Consider the following 22,048-nt stretch of genomic DNA (forward strand, 5'->3'; position numbering starts at 1 on the left):
CCCCTAATTCTGGTCAAATCCAGCACCACAACAGAGCGCACGTGGGTTCCTCAAATCTACATGAAGTCAGGTAAAAGGAATTTACTCATTACACAACGGGACGATGACCTAAATGCCACTGAAGTGGTTTTGCTCTGGCTAAATCCTGAAAGCAGGTATTAAGGAGGTGAGCCCAAGTGGTCCAAAGAACATGGGCTGGGTGTGCAGAAGTTACAAGCTGGGGTTTGCAGCACTTCAGCAGCTTCTCTGTTGCCAATATAGTGTAGTTTGCTCTGCCAGTCTGCCTGTATGATGCTGGAGTCCATGGATAACCTCTGGAACAAGGAATATAACAGGGACTGGGACACTTGCAGATGGTCTGTGTCAAACTGAAAGGGTTGTGACGTGGTTCAGATGAGAAACCACGTACCCAGCACAGGTAAATAGCAAGATGGAAGGAAAAGGGGACTCATTATGGTCAAGGCAAAAGCAAGGCCATGCAAAAGGTCTGCTCCAGGATGCACAGAGCTCTAGGATGCACAGAGCTCTTTGGACCCTGCTGACTGCACAAGATGCTTCTGTAGTAGTGAAAGCCCTGTGGAGACTGATGGTGGAGGAGAGGCCAGTCCAGTGACAGTGACAGACTGAGATCAAGCACGGCCCAAGTCAGAGAAGCACTTGGACACAGGGTGAAGGTAGCAAGGCTCAAGGCATTATTGGCACCAAAAGAGAGCTGGGAGAAGCAGGAACAGCAGCAATAGGCAAAGGTGGCTTTGGCAGGGAGGAAAACAGTGTCACAACTGCCCAGAAACAGCTGATATTCCTCCTGAAGGTGGGAAATGCTTCCTTTATGGGAACAGGTCACTAAAGCAGCAGTAACCCCCTCTGCAAACCAACCCTCTCCTGCTGGGGTGGGGAAACAGCCCCAGACACAGTGTTTGCCAATGACTGGGTGTCCCCAATGAAGTAACCAAACCCAACAGCCCCTTCCCATAGGGAACAACCCCCAGCATGGCCCAGTCACCTCAGGTCTGTGTTACAGACTGGCACAAGGACCAAGGCTGGGGATGCAGGAGGGCTTGCAGCATCACATCCCTGCATATCCCAAGTCCAGCTCTGCCTCCATGACCTGGGTCCTGGCTCCCATCCTGATCCAGGCAAGGTGTGATAAGAGCCTTGGGTCATTCAGTGTCACAGACAACAGAGCACCCCCATCTCCATGTCCCCCAAGAGGACCCCTTCCAGCCCCTGGCTGAGCACAGAGAGGAGGAGGGGAAACAGGGGGAGGTTCATTTGCTCCCAGAGAGGTTCCTGGAAGGCAGCCTGCTGCTTGCCAGCTCCCTGTCACCCCCAAGGAATGCAGGGAGGATCCAGAGTGGTTCCCTCCCAAGCACTCCTCTTTCCCTATGCAGCTTGTCCTTGCACTGCCTCCACCCTTCATAGCCCTCCAGCTCCCAGCCCCTCAACTGCTCTCTGCTCCCCACCTACCCCTGCCACCCCTTTCCTCTTCACCCTCTCCCTTTGCCCCTCTGCCACCCCTCCTGGCTTCCCAGCCTTCCTCACCCCCTCTCTCTTCCTTCCCGTCTCTCCTCCTCCTCCTCAGGCTCCTCTCCATGCTGCCCTCAAGCTGTGCTGAAGTGGCTCTAGATTACCTCCAGCCATCCCTGCTATGCATTGTCTAGGATATCCTAACACTTCAGCCTCCTTGGGCAGGAGGAAAGGGAGCTGCTGGTCCCAGCCATGCTCAGAGCAAGGTTTGGATAGCCAATACAACCCTCCATGGAAGACCAAGGTCTGAGTAGCTGCTGTAGTATCACCTACAGCATGTCTTAAATCCTCCATCAGCCCTGTGGAAGTACAGAGGAGCAACTTTCCCAACGGCAAAGGTACTGTGGGGAGAGTATCTCCACCACAAGGCAGGCAAGCAGAGATCAGGAGGTTATAGAACAATGGGGTGTCTAGGTTGATCCTTGTCCCATCTTGTGAGTATGATGCCCCCAGCTTCACTCCCTTGCCTCCAAAGGTGCATGAATTACTCACAGTTCCTTGTAGTTGGCATCATACAGAGTTGCCCACTTGTTCTGCTGATGTGGCTGCCACTTTATGGACTGGTAGTTGGGATCCAAGTAGGAGCCGTTCAAGCTGTCGTTATCTTGGATCAGGCCTGGAATGAAGGGAGAACACTTATTCAGATCCCTCTGAGACAGTGTCCAGCTGGGAAGAGCACAAGGAAGCCCTTGGCACTCACATACCTGGTGAGAGCGCTCCTGGCTGGTGCCAGGGAGGTGTTTGGACTCTATCAGGGTTCAGTGGCACTGACCCCATCCCTGGCTCCTGCTTTATCAGCCCGTTGAGCATCTGGGCATTGAGGGTGTTGGGGGGAGACTCAGAGTGTTTCCTCTTCTTGGCAGGATGCACTGGGAGGCTGCAGGGACCACGGGAAAGCAAAGGCTGAGCAGGGAAGCAAGAGGTGGGCAGGAAACAGCCCATGACCAGGCACAAAGCTGGGTTCTCACATAGAAACCTGCATACAAGGAGCCCCCAGGCTTGTTCAGCTCTATCAGCATCTTCTCCCATTGCCTAGGAAACCCAAACACCTACTTCAAACTCCAGGTCCTTGCTAAGCCTGGGCAGCAGGAAAAGGAGCTGCTGGTCCAAACCATGCTCAGGGCATGTATTTGCCAATCCAACCCTCCACAGCAGACCAAGCTCCAAGCAGCTGCTCAGCTCCAACCAAAGCTGCTCTTACAGCCCTAGTCTCAAGCTCAGTGGTTCTGCCAACCCTCAAGCTCGGTGCCAGCCATGAACTGAGCCATATCTTTGCCTTCTTCTTGTCCCCACCACCCACCTCCACACAATGCCCATGCTCCATACTTTACCTCAACGGCTCCCCATCTTTCTCCCATAGCACCAGGGCAAGCTCCTTAACTTGGAATCAAACCCAGTCATTCTGCTCATGCATCTCCAAGCCTCCCTCATCCTCCCCATTCACCAACAGCTCTGCAAAGCCCCAGTGCCCCGAGTCCTTACTCTGCTCCGTGTTGCTGGAGAAGCTGGTGCAGCATCTGCGACTGCTGGGCATGGTGGAGGTCAGCAGGGGCCATACCCTGCCCGATGCCATATGGTGGTAGCAGGGGCTCAGCCTTCATGTACATGTCCCGCTGCAGGCTGGGGTAGTGTGGGGTGTGCTGCTGCTGGTGCGGGTGAGGAGGAGGAGGAGGAGGGCCTGGGAGATGGGGGGGTGGTGGTGGAGGAGGAGGAGGAGGAGGAGGAGGATGCTCCAGGCGAGAAGGGGGAGTCATGTGGCACATGTTCTCGGGGGTCATGGTCCGGAGGAGGTGAGGGTCTTGAAAGAGAGAAAGAGGCAAAGGTGTTAGAGCAGCAGGTAGGGACATTCACTGGGTCCTAAAGCCAGGTCCAGCACCAACACAGCTCCTCTGCCCCTGAACCAGCCTGGTTATCTTCAGGGCCAGGTTGGATGGGGCTTGGAGCAACTTGCTCTAGTGGAAGGTGTCTGGGGCCTGGGGGTGGAACTGGGTAAGCTTTAAGCTCCCTTGAACCCAAACCATCCCATGATGTTCATGAATCCATATCTCACTGCTCTTGCACCTAGTCTCAGTGTGGCTGTTTCCTTACCTACCCCATCTGCTCTGCAGGGATTCCCTTCTCATGTCAACAGCCTTGGCTGTCAACTACAGACACAAGCTGTGTCCAAGTGGTATCTGCAAAGCAAGGACACAGCCAGGTCCTGGCCAGCTGATAAAGGGACATCAACACTATGAAACCTGTTACACCATATATCTGCTGAGGAGAGGTGAGACTGGAGGGGTCAGCACAAGGAAGCAGGCAGGGCCCGGTGCCTTGAAGCCCAAAGGACCAAAAGTGCAATCAGGTCCTTGGGATGAAGGACAAGGAAGATGGCCACAAACACTCTTTTTATTTGCTATACCCAAGTATCATGTGGCTGCAGTGGAAGCACATCTTTAGGAATCCTCAGGGAGCTTTAGTGTTAGCCTTGCATTTCCCTTCAAGCAGAAAAGCCATCAACCATGATATTCCTATAGCACCAAGGAACTACATGGACCACTAAAGCACAATGGGGGGGCAAATGATCCAAGAGTCAGGATCTGAAGCCTGGGCCTGGAAACACAGAACTACAGAGAAAGCACCTGAACTTGGCCTGATTTTACTGCTCCTGGGCATGACAAAGACTCTCATGGGTTCATCTCATGATGCCAGAGCTGCTCATAGCTGTGGGCTACAGCACCCCGCCAAGAAACCAGACTATCACCCATGGACAGAGCCTTGAGAAGCCAAAGATGGGCTTCATCCCACCCAGCACTGCTCAGCTCAGAGCTTGGGGTCCTGGCTTGGCCTGTTGCCTGGTCTCTATAGAATATAGAATATAGAATCCAAGTGGTTTGTGTTGGAAGGGAGCTTAAAGCTCATCCAGCTCCAACCCCAACCCCTTCCCACTGCTCATTGCCCCTGTGTCCAACCTGGCCTTGAGCACTGCCAGGGATGGGGCAGCCACAGCTTCTCTGGGCACCCTGTGCCAGCGCCTCAGCATCCTCCCAGGGAAGCTTTCAACACCATTCCCAAAGCTCAAGCTTGGTAAGGAGTCCATGACAGCATGGAAAAACAGCACAAAGACCAGTTAAGCTCAGTTACCCTGCTGAGACCTCCCCAGAACCCAGTGTACCACATCTGTGCTGCAGAACACATTCAGGTTGGGTCAAAACCTGGTGGAGCATCATCTCCTAAGAGGAACTGCAAGGGAAAGACCCAAGGAGTGGCAGCAGTGCAGCCCCAGGCTCTGACCAGGAGCTCTCTGATGGGTTTTCTGCTGTGGGAAACACACAATGGGGTCCCCAGCCCCATAGAACAAACCTTCACCCATCTTCAGCAGGACAAAGCTCATCTGTGTCCACAGCCTCTACCTAAGGGCTGCAGGACCAGCACATCCAGGGACTGGTCATAGCTGTTACAGAGACGTGGAGGGGGATAACACAGGAGATATCCACTGGGTCTTTGCCAGGCTGCATCCCTAAGGAGGTGCCAGCAACCAGCCCTGAGCCAGACACTGGTCTGGATGGACTTTGTCCTCAGACCAACCAGTCACTGGTTGACTAATGAGGCCGAAGCACTTGACCAGGAACCAGTATAAACTCCTCCTGTTGCAAGGGCTGGAGAAGTGACTTGTATTTATGTCAATGAGCCCTCCTACTGCTGGGACAGGGCTGCTTCCACCCCTTCTGCTCCTTGCCATGCTCTCTGAGAGCCCTTCTCCAGCACATATGGAATGGATTCCTCTGCCTTCTGGAGCTGTCCCAGGGACCATCACTGGGGCTCCAAGGAGGAAGGGAGGTCTCCATCCTGAGGAGTTTGAGATGAGGACCAAGGCTGAGAGGTGACACTCCTGGATAGAGTATTCCTCTGTTTTCCAGCTGGTGAGAAGTGATGGGAACAACATCTCCCATCCCCAGCTCTGCTCCTGCCATCCTGACAAACACTCAACTTCCACCTTGGAGCAAAGACTAGCACCGCTCAACAACACATCCATCCAGGCAGTGTGGCACTGCTCATCCCAATGATGGATACAGATCCAACAGCATCAGAGCAACCCTTGGGGACCCAGCCTGCGTAGAAGGACAGTGGCATCAGGGCTGGGAGAGGAGCCTTGTGTCCTCCCCTGAGGAACACTGCAAGAAATGCATCTTTACAGCATCTTATATGAACGTTCTGATCCTGAGCATGGTCAGGATAGGCAATTGGTGGCCCAGGTACAAGCTGCAGCTTCCAAAGGACAGCCCATGCATGAGCATCCAAGAACACACATATCCTCACAGCAGACACTGCATCTTCACAGTGTCCATCTCCCCACCACCACAGCACATCACTATTTCCACAGGCTTCTAACCAAGACAGGGATGCATTTACCAAATGCAGGACCCATGCTCTGTGCTTCCCAGCTCCAGGGGAAAAACAGGGCTGGGAAAGCATCCCTTCCCTCCTCCTGAGGAAGGAGCTGCTCTGTGGGTGCTCTCCTCCCCATCGGAGCAGCTCTCCCTGTGCAGAGCAATCCGGCCTCTTTGTTATATTTAAGGAAGGGCCAGGAGGAATTCCAGGGATTTTCTTTTAGCAAGATAAACAGAACTCTTGACCTCTTCCATCAAAAACCAGGAGAGCAGGCGCTGTTCCTGCTGCGGAATGGGGAAGAGGCTGCTGCTGCCGAGGGGGAAGGGAGACCAAAGCAGCCTTCCTTCCATCAAAGAGCACTGAAGGTCACCACAGGAACCAAACAGCACCCGGTGGCTTCCCCAAGGAGAGCCTGGCAATGACCCTGCCTCTGACACCAGCTCCCTGTGCCCTCTGCATTGGGAGCAGAAGACACCCCCCCAACCACCCCGGATCAAGCTGGTCCCATTGGAGGGGAGGGAAAGGCTGGGAAGGAACTTACTGCTCAACGGCGGGTTCATTCCTGCCTCCTGGAGCCGGGCTCCATGTCAGGGACACGCTCCCATTCCTTCCCTTTGGCTCACCCGAGGTGCAGGGATAAGGCAGGACAAGGAGGTTTGTGGGCTCCACATCCCACCCTGCGTGGGACGAAGCTGTCCCCAGGTGAATGGGTTCCCACCTTGCCTCCTGCTTTTCCCTGTTCCTTCCCTCGTTCCCTGGCAAAGCCCAGGAGCAGAACAATAGGGAAAGTGGAGGGATATTTACTAACTGATAATCTCCCCACGTACTGCAGCCGCCTGTTTTCTCCCGTCTGATAAAGGTTGCAGAGCCAACCACTTTCCCAGAACAAAGAGGGGGAGGATGTTGGGATTGGGGTTTGGATTTCCCCCCCTCCCTTCACTCTCTCTTTGAAGCACTTACCATTCACCTGCTGAGGGGAGTAAGCTTCTGATCCAGAATCCGGGGGAGAGTCAGGCAAAGTGCTGCAGAGCAATGGGGAAAGAGAAGGGAAAGTCATTTGAAAGCAGCTTCCAGCACAACTGAGAGGGCCACTTCTACCAAAGCACCCTCCAGGCTCCGGGTGGAATTCCCAGCTGCTCCCATAGCAGATTCCCATCACCCCAAGTGTGTCCCGGTGGCCGTCACTGCCATCCCATAGTGACTCCTTGGCCCTCAGGAGCAGGGATAGACACATTGACCTGCCAATGAGACCTCCAGTAGAAGAAGCCAAACAGGAATCTATCCATTCCCAAGAGAAAGATGGGGGGGGGGGGGGGGGGGAAGAGGGAGGAGCTGGGATCTGATGGTAGGAAGCCCATGGGATGGATTCTGCCTTGTGACCTGTACGAACCTGAGCACCACCACAGCTGCTGGCTTAACACTCTGGCTCTACTCTGTTATCAGTAGGAGCAGGATTGGGCTCTGATGGCCCAATCCTTTTCCAGCACAAACCCATGGCTGGGGGGTTGAGGACCAGTCCCATTGTATAGAATCAGAATGGGTTGGAAGGGACCTTCAAAGCTCATCTAGTCCAATCCCCCTGCAATGAGCAGGGACATCTTGAGCTACATCAGGTTGCCCAGAAGCACATCCAGCTTGGCCTTGGATATCTCCAGGGATGGAGCATCCACCACTTCCCAGGGCAACCTGTTTGTGGTGGCAGCATCAATGCACTGCAGGGAGCCGGTTAGCTCCTGCATCCTTCCTTATTCCACCTCAAGCCAGCACAGATTCCAGGTACTTGGGCTCTTCAGCCACTTCCAAAGCAATTTTTCCTTGGAAAGCCATTTGAACCAATGTCTCTTACCCCTTTTTGCAGCTCCTCAACACACATCCACTGCAGCAGAAGCTTGGGCCTCACACAAGTAAAGGCTGTGACTCAGACACTGCCTCTTCTCTAGCACCAGTTTGGAGATGAAGTGGATGGAAAGAGGTCCTACTCCCACCTAGACCAAGCCATGGCCACTAAAGCCATGAACTGCAGCAGAGATGGGCAGGGAGATGGTGGCTCTGGTGGCTGGAGCAGCCCTGATCCATGCTCACTTCACCCTAGCATTCACAATATGCTGACAAGGAATTCCCTTCTCAGCCCATTCACACCTCAGCAAAGCCCCAGCAGATTCCAGCAGCCCAGAACCTCAAGCCAACAGTGTTCCATCTAAAACAAATGCTGTTTTCCTCCCCATCTCCTGACTCTTCCTCATCACAACTGGATTCTCAATGGGGATCCTTTTCCTCTCTTAAACATCAGCTTTGTGGCTGCAGAATAACCATGGACAAACCGGTCCTTTCTGGATGGAAGCTGGCCAAAAGCAAGGAGGTGCTTGGGGCTATGGGGAAGGAATGGGCAGTGCATCACACACACCTCAAACTCTGCTCCCACCAGGACCTTCCTGCACCAGAGGAGCCCAAGACCAAGTGATGGTAAGTGGTAAGTGATGGTTGGGATTGGCCTCCAACCCCAGTAGTAATTGCAGAGGGATGAGGTAGGGTAACCCCAAAAAGACTTCACCATAGTTCCCTCATCCTCCACCTTCACTTACAGCACCTTCCCATCACTCTCCTCTTACACGTGGTCTGGAGCATCTCTCTCCAGCCTTATCTCCAGGCTCCTTGCTGTGCTGGCCATGACTTTGGGCTGTACTTCCTATGGATTTATCAGGGTTTGTGCCCTGCAAAGCCAACTTCTGGTCAATAACAAAAGGGTCTGGGACAATCCAGGGAGTCCTGGGGGCTGGAAAAGGTCTTGCAGCAGAAAGGTGGACACTGCAGGGTTCACACATGGAGGTAGTGTGGATGCACTCAGTCCAAGGGAAGGGTTTGTTGGTATCCAACACGTGAGACATCATTCCTCAAGGAAAAGCTTAATACAACAGGGAAGAATCATTCTGAGATGCTGAAGACACGTTGCCATTAGAGCTGACCCAGTTCATCTACATCCAAGCCAAGGCTTCCACCTCTAATAGCAAGCTATGGTCTCCACATCCTGAAGAATGCCAGATACACGCAGAAGACATGGGCATGGTTTACCCTAAGCTGCCTCTGGGAACACAGCAAGGGAGAATTCCCCAGTTTGGGACTAAAATAAGAGCAGGTTTTGTTGAGCTTGTCTCTTTCTGGAAGATCCATCCACGTTCATCCAAAGGGCCAAAGTCATCCCAATGGAGCTGCTGAATCCTTGGTGTGCTGGATGGAAGCTTCCAAACCTGGGAATCACCACGTTGTACTTGCTGACAACACTAGAGGGCACAAGGCAAAGGGAGAAGAGCCAGGCAGGGGCTTGCAGGGATGAGCAGTCACTGGTCCTTACATCCATCATCTCCACTGGAGAAGGCACAGAGATGGGCTGAGCAGAGCACATCAGGGCCACCCATCACCTGTGCTACAGAGGCAGCTTGGACCATGGCACAGCTCCTCATGGTATGACCAAGACCTCCTGCTGATGAACACTTGGGTTTTCATCTGTCCAGCTTCAACCATCTTCTTGCTTCACACCCCTATGGCTGGAGGAGAGCAGCATGGACCATGGGCTCCTTTGGGCCTCCAAGCTTTATGCCTTCTAGCTCCTATCCCTTTCACCACGCCATGCCTGCATGACCTGTCTCTACTGACATGGTCTGTCTGGCCCCTTTGGCCACTCCAGATGATGCTGGGCCATGCTGCTGGGCTTTCCCAGCCTGCCAGGGTCATTCCCTTCCTGCCTGTTGCACACAAGGCCATTCCAGAGAGCAGGAAGCACATGTTTTCTCCCAGATTGATTGTCCAGCTATGCTAAATCCCAGTCATCCTCTTCCCCTCCACCAGGTCTGCGTGCAGAACTCATTGCAAAGCAGTACAAATCCAGCTCAGATGCCACCTCTTTCTTCTCTTGAGTGGATTATCTACAACATCAGGCTATGAGAGGTGCATCTCTCTTCCCAGTTCAGTTCGCATGTTCCCTATGGATGGTCATGGTAACATCCTGGAGACTGAATTTTGTCTTGTCCCATGTGTCTTCCTTCTTAAAACCCTCACAATGCTAAAACATTCTCCCATCACACACCTGTAGATGTCCAGCACTGGCATCACCACTGATCCTCTCTAACTCAATGCATACAGACAAGATCCACTAAACAACCTTTCAGGACCTACCCTTGCCATAAAGCATCAATCCATGAAGCCAGGACTGATGCTGCAGCAATGGGACCAACCACCACCAACCCTCCAGGCCCCACCAGCCTGGAGGAGCACTTGTCCCACCAACTGCCCTTGTTCTACCACCCCAACCCCACTTACCCAGGTGCGTAGGAAGCCTTGGGCTCGGATTTGATTGGAGGGACCACGTTGTTTAGGCAGTGGCCACCAAGGTAACCCTTGGGTACCACCATACCATTGTTGTTATTGCAGTTGAGGTGAGCACCGTAGCCCGGTCCACAAGGGTTGGCCAGAAGAGGACCATGCCGCACTGGGATCTGGCTGCCCGGGGGTGGAAGGTGGAGGGACCCACTGGAAGTGGGATTGGTCCCATTGGCGATGGAGCTGGGAAGAGGCGCGTTGATGGTGGTGGAGCTGGAGGGCTGGGGGTGTGCATAGCTGGCTGAAGCAGGGATGTCAGGGAAGCAGCTGAGGGAGAGAAGGGGACAACCTCAGCAGAGGGACAGGTAGATGGCACTTGCTGCTCAGCCCACCCCTGCCCAGCCATGCAGCAATGGGGATGGAGCTTCTCATGGTGCTGTGGGACACCTAAAACCAGGCAGCGTTGTGGTGGCACCAGCAGGAGCGTACAGGGAGGCAGGTCAGGCACCTGGGCTGGGGGCACTGATGCCAGCCAGGGAGGTGTTAAAGGCCATAGACAGTGAGAGACAGCAGGACCTGCTCATTGTGCTGCAGCATACCCAAGGAAGGTGCTTTGTCACATAAGCCCCAAAGATCCTGCTCCCCCCTGCAGCCCAGATCTCCTTGGTGGCCATCCAGATGTGTTCCAGCTCTGCCAATCATGGAATGGTTTGGGTTGGAGGAGCTTAAAGCTCCTCCAGCTCCAACCCCAACCCCTCCCACTGGAGCAGCTGCTCCAAGCCCCTGTGTCCAACCTGGCCTTGATGTTGGCACGCATCCCCTGCTCCACATGGAGCTCCACACTTCCCACTGAGCTCCTAGTTCTTGCTTTCCCATTGCTCAAATTAAGGAAAAGCCTTTTGTGATGCCTTCAAGAAGGGGAAGGACCAGAAGAGACTGAGGACATTCAAAGGCAAGAAGCCAGGAAGAGACAATAGGAAGAAGTGGAAATGAGAGCAAAGTACAATAAAGGAAGATTCCAAGAGGGATAGAGCTGCTCAGTGATTCCTCAAATGGACACTGCTGAACATCACACACAGAAAACAACAGAATTCCTGCTGTGGAACAAGGGAAGAACTTACATATCTGGTGAGTCCTCCTTGCTGATGTACTCCTCCAGGATGCTGGTGTCGATGTTCGATGGTTCCAGAGCTCCATTAATGTCATGGCCTGCAAAGGGAGAGGAGGTGGAAGCATGAGCCAGGAGAAGGACACAGAAGATCCTTGCTTCAGGAACACCACCAGACCTTTGCAGAGTCAATACATCAGTGTGAGGCCTGTCTTCTGTCCATATCCATCTGCATCCCAGTGTAAAACCAGACAGGGAATGGAGCGCTTGGGACAAGCCAAGGTGGTGACACTACCTGGGATGCTGGTCACAAGTGGGGCTTTTCTACAGCCCTTTGTGAGCATTGCTCTGGCTGAGGGATACACGGGCTTCCCAGGACCAGGCTCAAGACATGGGGGAGAAGGGAGATCTTGGGGTCAGGGCTCAGCTATGCAAGACACATGGCTCCATGGAGCACAAGAGCCAGGTCTTGCCCAACCACCACAACAGCTTTGTCAGCGAAGCTGCAAGACCCAATGGCATCACTGGGATCAATGGAAGAGCTCCCTTTGGCAGGCCACAAGAGAGGCTCCAGGGGTGCTGGGAAAGCTGGTGTCCATCCCTTTGGATCTTTGGGCTGGAATTCCTCCGCCGCTGCTGCCACAACAGCTCTGGATGAGGTCCTGACCCCGCAGGACCCCTCCTTTCCATCCTCTCCTCTTCTCCATAGGCAAGCCATGGACTTCCCTCTCCTTTCTCCCGCAGGATTCCTCCTCCCTGCCCTGTTCTGGGGAAGCTGGGCTGGGGTTTGTTGACAGAAAGTGCTTTCTTTATCTATGGCTCTCAAGTGGGAGGCTGCAGCCCTATGGGGCTGGTGCCAAAACCACTGCCAAGAGAGTGGAAGAGAAGGTCCAGCTCCCCCCACTGCAGATAACGGGAGACGGCCCCTTCCTCAAAGACCCCATAGCACCACGTTAAAGCACATCCCTTGCCCAGGAGAGGACCCTGACCCCCCCCTGCGCCCCATGGACCATGCATTGGGAAAGGTCAGCAGCTGAAACACAAAGCCCCTGATGGGGGGTTTCATCCCAGGCCTGGCCAATGGCAGCTTTCCCCTCTGCAAATCCCTTTCATACCAAGACAAGCAAATGGGCAGAAATAAATCCAGCTAGGAATTCTGCCAATGGACAGGGTGTGTGTGTGGATGGAGGGATCTCTGCCTTAGAAACCCTGGCTGGAGGGGGGGAAACCTGGGTAGCTGTTTGCTTGTGAGGCACCTAACCCTTTGTGCACCACATGCCTCCACAGCAGAGCCCAGGGATGTGGAGGAGAAGGTGGGAATGCTCTCCAATGTAAGCTCTTGTTATGGAAGGGTGTATAGTGGAAGGTGTCCCTGCCCATGGCAGGGGGTTAGAACTGGATGATCTTAAGGTCCTTCCCAATCCAAACCATTCTATGATCTGGAGCAGGGATGTGTGATGATGCTGCTTAGGGTAAGCACTGTGGTGAGGACAAGGCAGACAGAGCCTATGAGGTCCCAAGCTGTGCTAGCACCACAGGTCAGCACAGGGGTACTCCTTTGTGACAGCCACATCCTCTCCTGAGGTTGCAGTGATGTGGTAGCAGCTATTGTCCTGCTCCATAGAGTCATGGAATGGGTTGGGTTGGAAGGGAGCTTAAAGCTCCTCCAGCTCCAACCCCAACCCCTTCCCATGGAGCAGCTGCTCCAAGCCCTGTGTCCAACCTGGCCTTGAGCACTGCCAGGGATGGGGCAGCCACAGCTTCTCTGGGCACCCTGTGCCAGCGCATCAGCAACCTCACTGTAAAGAACTTCTTCCTTATATCCAACCTGAACTGCCCCTGATTCAGTCTGAACCCATCACCCCTTGTCCTATCACTCCCGTCCCTATGGAGAGTCCCTCCCCAGCATCCCTGTAGCCCCCAAAAGCTATAAGAAACCTCATCTTCTCCCAAGCTCCAGGGTTGGGACCCAGGTTCAGAGACACAAAACAAGGCACTTCACCAATTTTGCTGCCTTTCCACAAGCTACTGAACCTGTGCAAGCAAAGCCAGACCTCAGTTTTCCCCCTACCTCCAAACTCCAGGAGCTCATCCATGGTAGGAGCCCAGGACCTATCCAGAAAGCACAGGAGGCCCTCAACAGACAGCGCTGTGCTGGGCTCTCCTATTCCTTTGCTACCTTGTCTTAGAAGTCACCTTCAGGAGCCCTCAGGTGAGACCCAGACAAAGGGTGAGATAAGCACCATGACGTGAGCGGTGGGTCCGTTGTGCTGCTGCAGGGCTGAGGTGTGATAACAACCACAGTGGGGTCTGGCTGCATGTCTGGGATGGGTTTCCCATCCGAAAGAAAGGCCATCCCATGGGCCAGATGGGGTGAAACAGGGGAGCGAGGGCAGTGGGACCTCCATCCTCCAGTCCCACCACCCATAGCTCCCATGCGAGCCAGGCTCTTACCTAAAGCCAGCTTTAGGTGATTAATTACAGGCTAATACTTCTCCATAGAGTCACGAGCTCGCAAGGACAGGAACAACGCTCCCTCCCCCTCCAAAGCAGGGATTAGGAGGAAGCAGGAAGCCACTATGGGGAGTTCAACACCCACAATCAGACCCCACATCTCACCCCAGTGAGAGATGGAGGAGCCCAGTGCTGCTGGTCTTGGTCCTCTTACTGTAGGAAGAACTGCAGTGACCCACACACAGCATCTCCAGCCTTACCTCTGCATCAGTGCCTGCTCCTAAGAGGACACAAAGGCTCTTGTCACCCAGAACCTCTTTGCTGTCCCCAAAGCTCAGCAGGAGGCATTCTGCCTTCCATCCCACAGCAGCAAGCTGGGAGAGATGCTGTAGGTACCCTATAGAGCTGCCCAAATGTTCTTGCACACAACGAACATCCCAAGGCAGGGACCAAGCAATCCAGCCCCTTCTCACACACTCATCTCCCTGCATAGACATGGAGACTCTTCCAGGCCAACCTTCTATTTCCCATCTCTTTCAGCCAATGCTGCTGCAAAGCATCTCCCAAACCTCCCATGTCCCATCCTCCTCTTGGCCACCCCACTCTGCCTGCTCCACTTTCCAACCCCTCCATTGCAAAAGGATGGAAGGGATCCACAAACAGCCTGAAGAACACACTGTTAACTCCACCGCAGCCTCCTGGCGAGCAGAGGCCCCCGTACGTGTGAGAATGTCAGGAATCCCAATGTTTGGACTGGTTTTCTCTGCCTTCCCCAAAGCCCCAAACACATCCAAACAGAGGTGCTTCCCCCTGCTCTGCTGGCAGCCGGTGACATCCTCTTGGCTCCTTGTTTTCAGGTGCTTCAGAGCATCCTGCATCCCATCAGAGATGGGCTCTGGAAGAGTTAATGGTGTCTGGCCCCTATGAGTTGTCATATTTACAGGTCTGAGAGATTAAAGCCAGAAGGTAACTCGAGTGATAGGCTGAGAAGTTTATGGTATTTCTATTTATAACAGGCCCTCCCCCCTCTATTCCTGCTCTGTTGCTTGTCTTCTAATCAGCCCTAATCCTGCCTGGGTCACCTGGGGGTGGGAGGAAGGGAGAGGGCTGAGGAACTTCATCCTGGGATCTGCTAACACGAACCAGATGTGGGAACCTGGAGATGACAATGAGGGCAAGTGGGGAGCATCAGCAAAGGGGGGGGAACAGCAGGGATGAGGTGGAAGAGGCTGTGCCAAGCCTGGAGCCTCCCCATAGCACTGAAGCCATGTAAGAGAAGGGGCTTTAGGGACCTTTTGAGGCTATTAAAGCACCATTCTCTGACCTGAGTGCTTGAAAGACAGCAAGAAGAGGACATCTCCATTGCCAGCAATGCCCAAGGTGCAGCAGAGCCAGGAGAGGGAGTAACCTGCAGGTGAGAGCAGCACCAGAGCTTTGCTTTGAAGTCCTTGACCTACAGATGGACCAGGTCCATTATCTGCTGCAGGCAAACCTTCACCTGAGAGCTGGTGCAAAGGGCAGGGAGCTCATTCGTGTCTATAGCAGGATCAGAGCCATCAGTCAGAGCAGAGAGGAGGGTCATGGATGCAGTGCTGGTGGTACAGAGGGTGGCTGGAGCACGATGGAGAGCCTGGAGCTTTGGGAACGGTTCAGTTTGGGTTGGAAGGGAGTTTAAACCTCACCCAGTTCCAACCCCAACCCCTTCCACTGGAGCAGCTGCTCCAAGCCCTGTGTCCAACCTGGCCTTGAGCACTGCCAGGGATGGGGCAGAAACAGCTTCCAGCAAAGCACATCTCTCTGCCCAATGAGCTCCCTACACAAAGCACATTAAGGCAGGATGCTTATAGGGAAACTGAGGCACAGAGCACCCTGGTGACGAAACCATCACTGTACAGGGAACCAGTAACAAAACACCCAGTGGATGTACAGTGGAGCAGGATGTGGCTGCTGTTTCCACATGGGAAGACACAGCATTCCCTCTCCTGAGGGCTCTCCAGCACTCCCAGGCACACACACTGGTCCCACAGCGAGGTGCAGAGCCCTGACACACAGCCCTGAGCACGTTCCTGTGGCCGTGAGTGAGGAGTTGTGCAATCCTGAGGCCAGGCTGCAGCATCGGCACATTCCCAGGGCCTCCTGCTGCTCAGCACCCCCCTTTTCCTTCCTTCCCTGTTTATCCTTTGGTGCTGGCAGATTGGCTGCCGGCCTGGCCGCGAGCAGCAGGAATCTGGTTAACCAAACACTGCCTAAGCCCAGGGTGCTGCAGGGCCAACGCTTGGCTTCAGAGCTCCTTCCCCATCAGCAGGACCCCATCTGCACACAGGGTGAAGCTGGAGCATCCAGTGTGACATCCCTGCTCTGCTTAGCTGGGGCTTGCATCCTTCCATTCCCATGCATGGAGTGGGATACAGAGAGGAATCACAGCAAAACCCTGCCCAGAGACCCCACCAGCAGTGGGGATATGCTGCTCGCATAAGGGACAGTGGGATGATGTCCCCATCACTCCATGCACCCAACCCTGGGCTGTCCAGAGGGTATGGAGGGATGGAAAGATTCCCTCTGGATGCAGCCCCTGCCTCCCAGCCCAGCATTCCTCCTTAATGAATGCTCTTTATTACCTGACTGTAACAATAACCAGTCGCTCCCAGTGAAGGGGCTGCTGTAACCTGAGTGGGACATCACCCACTCCCCCAGCTCCCCCCAAGTGCTCTCAGGACCACCCCAGAGTGAAGCCCTGATTGCCCAAGGCACCCAGAGGGGCCCCCAGGCCCCCTCTCTGAACCAGTGTGGTTCCTCCATGGGGTGAGTAAGGGCTCACCCCATCTCCTCTATCATCTTCCTTCATCCTCTTCAGGATAGCCTGCTGGTGGGGGAAACTTCTACATGGGGGTCAATACAGGCAACTTCAGGGACATTGGCTTCATCTGGTGCTGATGGGGCTATGCTGAGCTACACCAGTTGGTTACTCACTGCTAACTCCTATCCCTGAGTAACTTCAGTTAGGTTAGGACAACCTGCTCCCACTCACACACAAACACAGCATGTTTCCCATCACAAAAGGTAGGTCTGCCCCAGTCCATGCACAGCCACAGCCACCACCCTGTGTCCCACCCCTGTCCCATCACCAAGGACAGCCCTGCCACTCCAAAGCAATGGAACAGCTTGTGCATCCCTCGTTCCTGCTGGAGCAGAAACCCAAAGTCACACCAGAAACACGGCCAAGGTTGAGCCCTTGGTGTCCATGGGACAAGATCCTGGGAAAACACCACACAGGGCTAAGGAGATTCATGAGGACCTGAGTTAAAGCCATTCCAGGGTCTCCAGGGCCAGGAAAACCCTGGAGCAACAACCTAGCTGAGCACTGAGTGGCAAAACAGAGTCATGAACCCCAATGGAACCAGCTACAACCAAACCATCCCCATCCCACAGCCCAGTGCCCACATCGGGTACCACCATCCTCAGCAGCATCTCCCTATCTCCTACAAGGCTCCTTCCTGCTCTCATACAGGCCCACAACTCCTCAGCTTACGTGCACAGGAGAATATATGTGACAAAATGCCTCTGGATAAGCTGGGAAATGTCCTTAACCATGTAACACATCCTGGCTCCAGCCCACGGCCACCCTCACTGCTGTACCTGTGTGCAGTGCTGCTGTTCCTCACATACTAGCAGCAGGGAATATGAAGCAGTATATATACCCTTTTTAGGTGTATATATGGAGAAATAATGCCCTCTGTCTCCATCTCCCAGGCCTCAGGGAGGACAAGGTGTGTGGTGGAGACATCCCAAGACAGAAGATGCACAAGGAACAACAGGAAATCATCCCACTGTGCCACAGCAGGGAATGGACACATCCCTCAAGGAGCCCTGCAGGAAAAGGCAGGCAGCTCCATGCAGAAGAGATGAGTGAGCAGCATCCTCCTCCCAAACCTGAGCTCTTCTTACTCCTTTCTTGTTCCTGTCTCCTCCACCATCCACCTCTCAGCATCTCCTCCCCTGTCCCACCTCTCCATCTCCCCTCATCCCTGAGCCGTTATCCCTCCAGACCCTCCTGAGCCCCTTCTCCATCCATCTCTCCACCCTTGTCCTGCCCTTTCCTCCGCCCTTGCCAGCTGTGAACCTTGGCATGGATGGAGCCATTGTCCTCGGGGCCCTGGGGCCGAGGAGGAGGAGGGGAAGGTGTGAGAGGGGACACAGTGGAGCGTTTGTGCCTGTCCCCGCAGCCGTCAATGCCCTGCTTGTCCATTCATGCACTAGGATGGCAGGAACAGCAGCACCCACACAAGCCTCGCCATTTGGAGGGGTCCAAGGTGCCTGCCCAGGGGGGCACATTGCCCTTGTTTGTTTGGAGACCCACAGAGGCAGAAGACAACGCCTTTATCTGCCTCTCTGGAGGGTGCTGGAGGGGGGAATGGCACCAGGGAAGGTCAGTTCAGTGGCATCTCCAATGCTGGAGGTACCACCAGCTTGGTGACCCTCACACCTCCATCCCCCAGTGTGGGAGGAAGACTGGAATCATAGAACCATGGAATGGTTTGGGATGAAGGGAGCTTAAAGCTCATCCAGTTCTAACCCCAACAGCTTCCCATGGAGCAGCTGCTCCAAGCCCCTGTGTCCAACCTGGCCTTGAGCACTGCCAGGGATGGGGCAGCCACAGCTTCTCTGGGCACCCTGTGCCAGCGCCTCAGCACCCTCCCAGGGAACAGCTTCTGCCTTATCTCCAACCTGAACTTCCCCTGTTTCAGTCTGAACCCATCACCCCTTGTCCCATCACTCCCATCCCTGATGAAGAGTCCCTCTCCAGCATCCTTGTAGCCCCCTTGAGATACTGGGATGCTGCTATGAAGAATGGGGAAAGGCTTTCCAGCACAGCCTCACCAGATCACAGCCCATCAGCCACCCCATTTCACCAGGCTTTAGTGGGCTGCACTTAAAGGGCAAGATGGGGAATAAGGAGACCTGATCCTGCTCTTGTGTACTCCTCTCTGCAGGCCACTAACTGGACCTAGGACTGAAGGTTTTTGGGGACAGGAGTCACCTGTTCCATTGGGGAACAATGAAGACACAGGGAGGCAAAGGGATGTGACAAGGCTCATGGTAGATGCCTGACCAATGGCACTGCTGTTCCACTACTGCCAAGGAAAGAGCCCATAGACACAGTCCCCAAACACTGACCTCACTGCAGGGCCACCAACCCCATGGCATTGTGCTCCTGGAATGGCTATTGGGATACCTGGGGATCCAGGAGCCGCTCCTGAGATCCCCTTTATCCCAGTTCTGAAGATGCGGACTCAATACCCACCTAGAGGGGAATCAGGACTTGGAGCTGAGCTGCCCCTCCTGCAACTCCTCAGCACAAAGCAATGCTTAGGCAGGGAGATTAATAATGAAACAGCACCAGAACACAAGGCCAAGCAGCCAAGCATCGCCTGGAACACCACGTCCAGGTCGGGTGCTCCGTTCCTCCCTTCTAACTGGGAGGCAACAGGGTCCCTCCTGTCCAGCCTGGACGGCCTCCAGAGGAGACTGAGTGGAAGAAAGCAAAGGGATTTATCGAGATGGGGCCTGTGCCAGCACTTGGGCAGGGCCAGCACCACGTTTGTGCAACCAAAACTGAGCTTTTACAAGCAGAAAGGTCAGGGCATGGGGCTTTTCCTTCTCACACAGCTGGGATGTGCATCCGCACAGTGCTCTGCTGCAATGGAGTTTGCTCCAGAATGAGCTCCATAGAAGATCACAAAGGGAACCAAAGGCTTCTTCCATCATTGGGTTTGCTCTGCCATTGGGACAGTAAGTCCTCATCTTCCTCTAATGGCACAAACCTCCCAAGACCCAGGGCCACTTCCAACTGTCTAAGAGCAGAACACAACCAAGTGGCTCAGCCAGGGACAAGGTACAGGGCAGTCAGAGAATCCCAGCCTGGTTTGGGTTGGAAGGGAGCTTAAAGCTCACCCAGCTCCAACCCCAACCCCTTCCACTGGAGCAGCTGCTCCAAGCCCCTGTGTCCAACCTGGCCTTGAGCACTGCCAGGGATGGGGCAGCCACAGCTTCTCTGGGCACCCTGTGCCAGCGCCTCAGCACCCTCCCAGGGAACAGCTTCTGCCTCAGAGCTCAGCTCAGTCTCCCCTCTCTTGGGCAGGTTCAAGCCATTCCCCTTGGCCTGTCCCTACATCCCTTGTCCCAAGCCCCTCTCCAGCTTTCCTGCAGCCCCTTTAGGCACTGGAGCTGCTCTGGGGTCTCCCCTTCAGGAGCCTTCTCTTGTCCAGGCTGCCCCAGCCCAGCTCTCTCAGCCTGGCTCCAGAGCAGAGCTGCTCCAGCCCTTGCAGCATCCCCATGGCCTCCTCTGGCCTCACTCCAACAGCTCCAGGTCCTTCTTGTGCTGCTGCCCCAGAGCTGGACCCTGGTCTCCATCTTCAGATAACACCAATATTTACATCACCAAATCACACCAACCACAGTATTTCACCCAGGGTGTTCCCCACCAAACCATCCTTTGGACAGATGCAACTGGGATTAGGCTTCAGCCTGACTCCTGAGGAAGGGACACACTAATCCATTCCCACCCTTTAGTTCCTCACCTTGCTCTGCACCATGTATCTCCATACCCTTCACAACCAGAGTATAGAGCCCTCTGCTCCAAATGAGCACCTTTCAACAAGGTGCTTATGAACCTGCTCCATCACCTTCATGCTCTGTTTTTTCCCAAGCTAAGCAAAGCTTCTCTAGCCCCCACAAGTACTGATGCCATTAAAATAAGTGTTAAAATAAGTTATCCCATAGGATTACTGCCATCCTGGCTATTCCCATCCAGGTTTCAGACTGAAACTGGGCTGTGTTTTACAATGACAACCCTGCCGTTTGCACTAAGTGTGAGCCACCTCCTGCCCTGGAACATAGCTCCTGCACCAGGGATTTAGCAAACACTCAGCAGACAATACAAATCAGATACCAACCGTGCTGCTTGGATCCCATCCACCCCATGAGCTCTCTGGGTGTTCTGGGTCTCACTTCAAAGCAGTGAGCACAAAGCAAGGGGGAAGGAGCCTGGCATGCTGCTTGAGGATGCTGGTGGGGAGGGAAGCACATGGAGAGGATGAGGAGGTCATAGGGAGGTGGGAGGCACTGGCTGCACCCATTCCTGCAGGGAGAACAGCTCTTGATGAGCACAATGAGGTGTCTCCATGTGTGTCACAACTGGAGGCAAACGGGACTCAAATAAGGGTGAGATGGGTCCAAAGGGAGATAAAGCTCATGGCAGCACTGCCTGAGCTGCGGGTGCGGAAGCACAAGGGATGCAGGAGGCTGGTAACACCTTTATAAGACTGTGAAGAGAAAGCTCCTTAAGGGGAGACCTTAGAGCAGGTCTAAGTTGAGCTTTAAGCTCCCTTCCAACCCAAACCAGGCTGGGATTCTATGCCTGAGCTCAAAAGAGATGCATGAGGGTCAGGACCGAGAGCCCTCTCCTGGTCCCTGGCTGGGCAGAGCTCTGGTACCCATCCCTCCTGCACTCCATCACCGAGGACCACAGGCTGCAGCTGCTGCTGCTTCCCAACACTTCTCACCCAGCTTCTTCCACTGCTCACACACTGCTGCTGCTATTGTAAAGCACCTGCTGGGAGAGCAGCATGCATGTCCTGGGTGCACAACCCTGCCCTGCTGCCAGCCAGCACTGCGACAAAGAGCCGAGTGATGAGGGAAGAGTGGAAATCACCCCAATGGCATGAGTCATTAGATCAATAGATTAAAAGACCTCTTAGAGCCTTCTGTCCAGACCAGCATAAGGTCATTCATTCCCAGCTCACTCCTTAGGGCTCTGCCTCGTGTCTGGACTTCCAGCACTTCCCTTTGGGAGATGATGCTGCAGCCCCACACTCCTCCGAGCCCAACCTGAATGCTGCCTTTCTTATCTCCACTCACCACCAGTCCCCATGTGCTAAAGAGCAAAGATTTCACAGCTGGGCCATTCACCATCTTCTAACTACAGGCAGACTCCTGCAGTCCTGGCTACTATCAGCCTGGCATTAACTGTCTCCTCTGACTGCTCTGGACGCAGCAATCCTTATGTCCTTCCTTCCTGTTGCTACCCCAGCATCCATCACAGGCAGGAACAGGGAGGATGTCTCTCTCCCTTTGGATATCTATGTATCTTCCTGCATCACTTTTCATCCTCTCAGTGCTTGGAGCATCTTTAGGTTGCTAAATACACTCATTGAGGTGCCTCTGTCACAACTCACCCTGAGGTCTCTGCGGTGCTGGTTGGTGTCCATTCAGATA

General features: G+C 54.2%; 1 protein-coding gene across 1 annotated transcript in view; it reads right to left on the reverse strand.

Annotated features, from left to right (window-relative positions):
* Positions 1–22,048, reverse strand: part of MYRF (myelin regulatory factor) — a 58,909-nt gene that overhangs the window by 22,836 nt on the left and 14,025 nt on the right. The window contains exons 2-7 of the mRNA XM_034061465.1: positions 11,334–11,421; positions 10,213–10,539; positions 6,859–6,920; positions 3,010–3,325; positions 2,232–2,404; positions 2,020–2,143 (exon numbers count right to left, since the gene is read on the reverse strand). Of these exons, the coding sequence (XP_033917356.1) occupies positions 2,020–2,143; positions 2,232–2,404; positions 3,010–3,325; positions 6,859–6,920; positions 10,213–10,539; positions 11,334–11,421 (1,090 nt within the window). The remainder of the gene's footprint in view (positions 1–2,019; positions 2,144–2,231; positions 2,405–3,009; positions 3,326–6,858; positions 6,921–10,212; positions 10,540–11,333; positions 11,422–22,048) is intronic.

This window comes from Melopsittacus undulatus, chromosome 4, assembly GCF_012275295.1.
Source record: "Melopsittacus undulatus isolate bMelUnd1 chromosome 4, bMelUnd1.mat.Z, whole genome shotgun sequence".
Classification (NCBI taxonomy): Eukaryota; Metazoa; Chordata; class Aves; order Psittaciformes; family Psittaculidae; genus Melopsittacus; species Melopsittacus undulatus.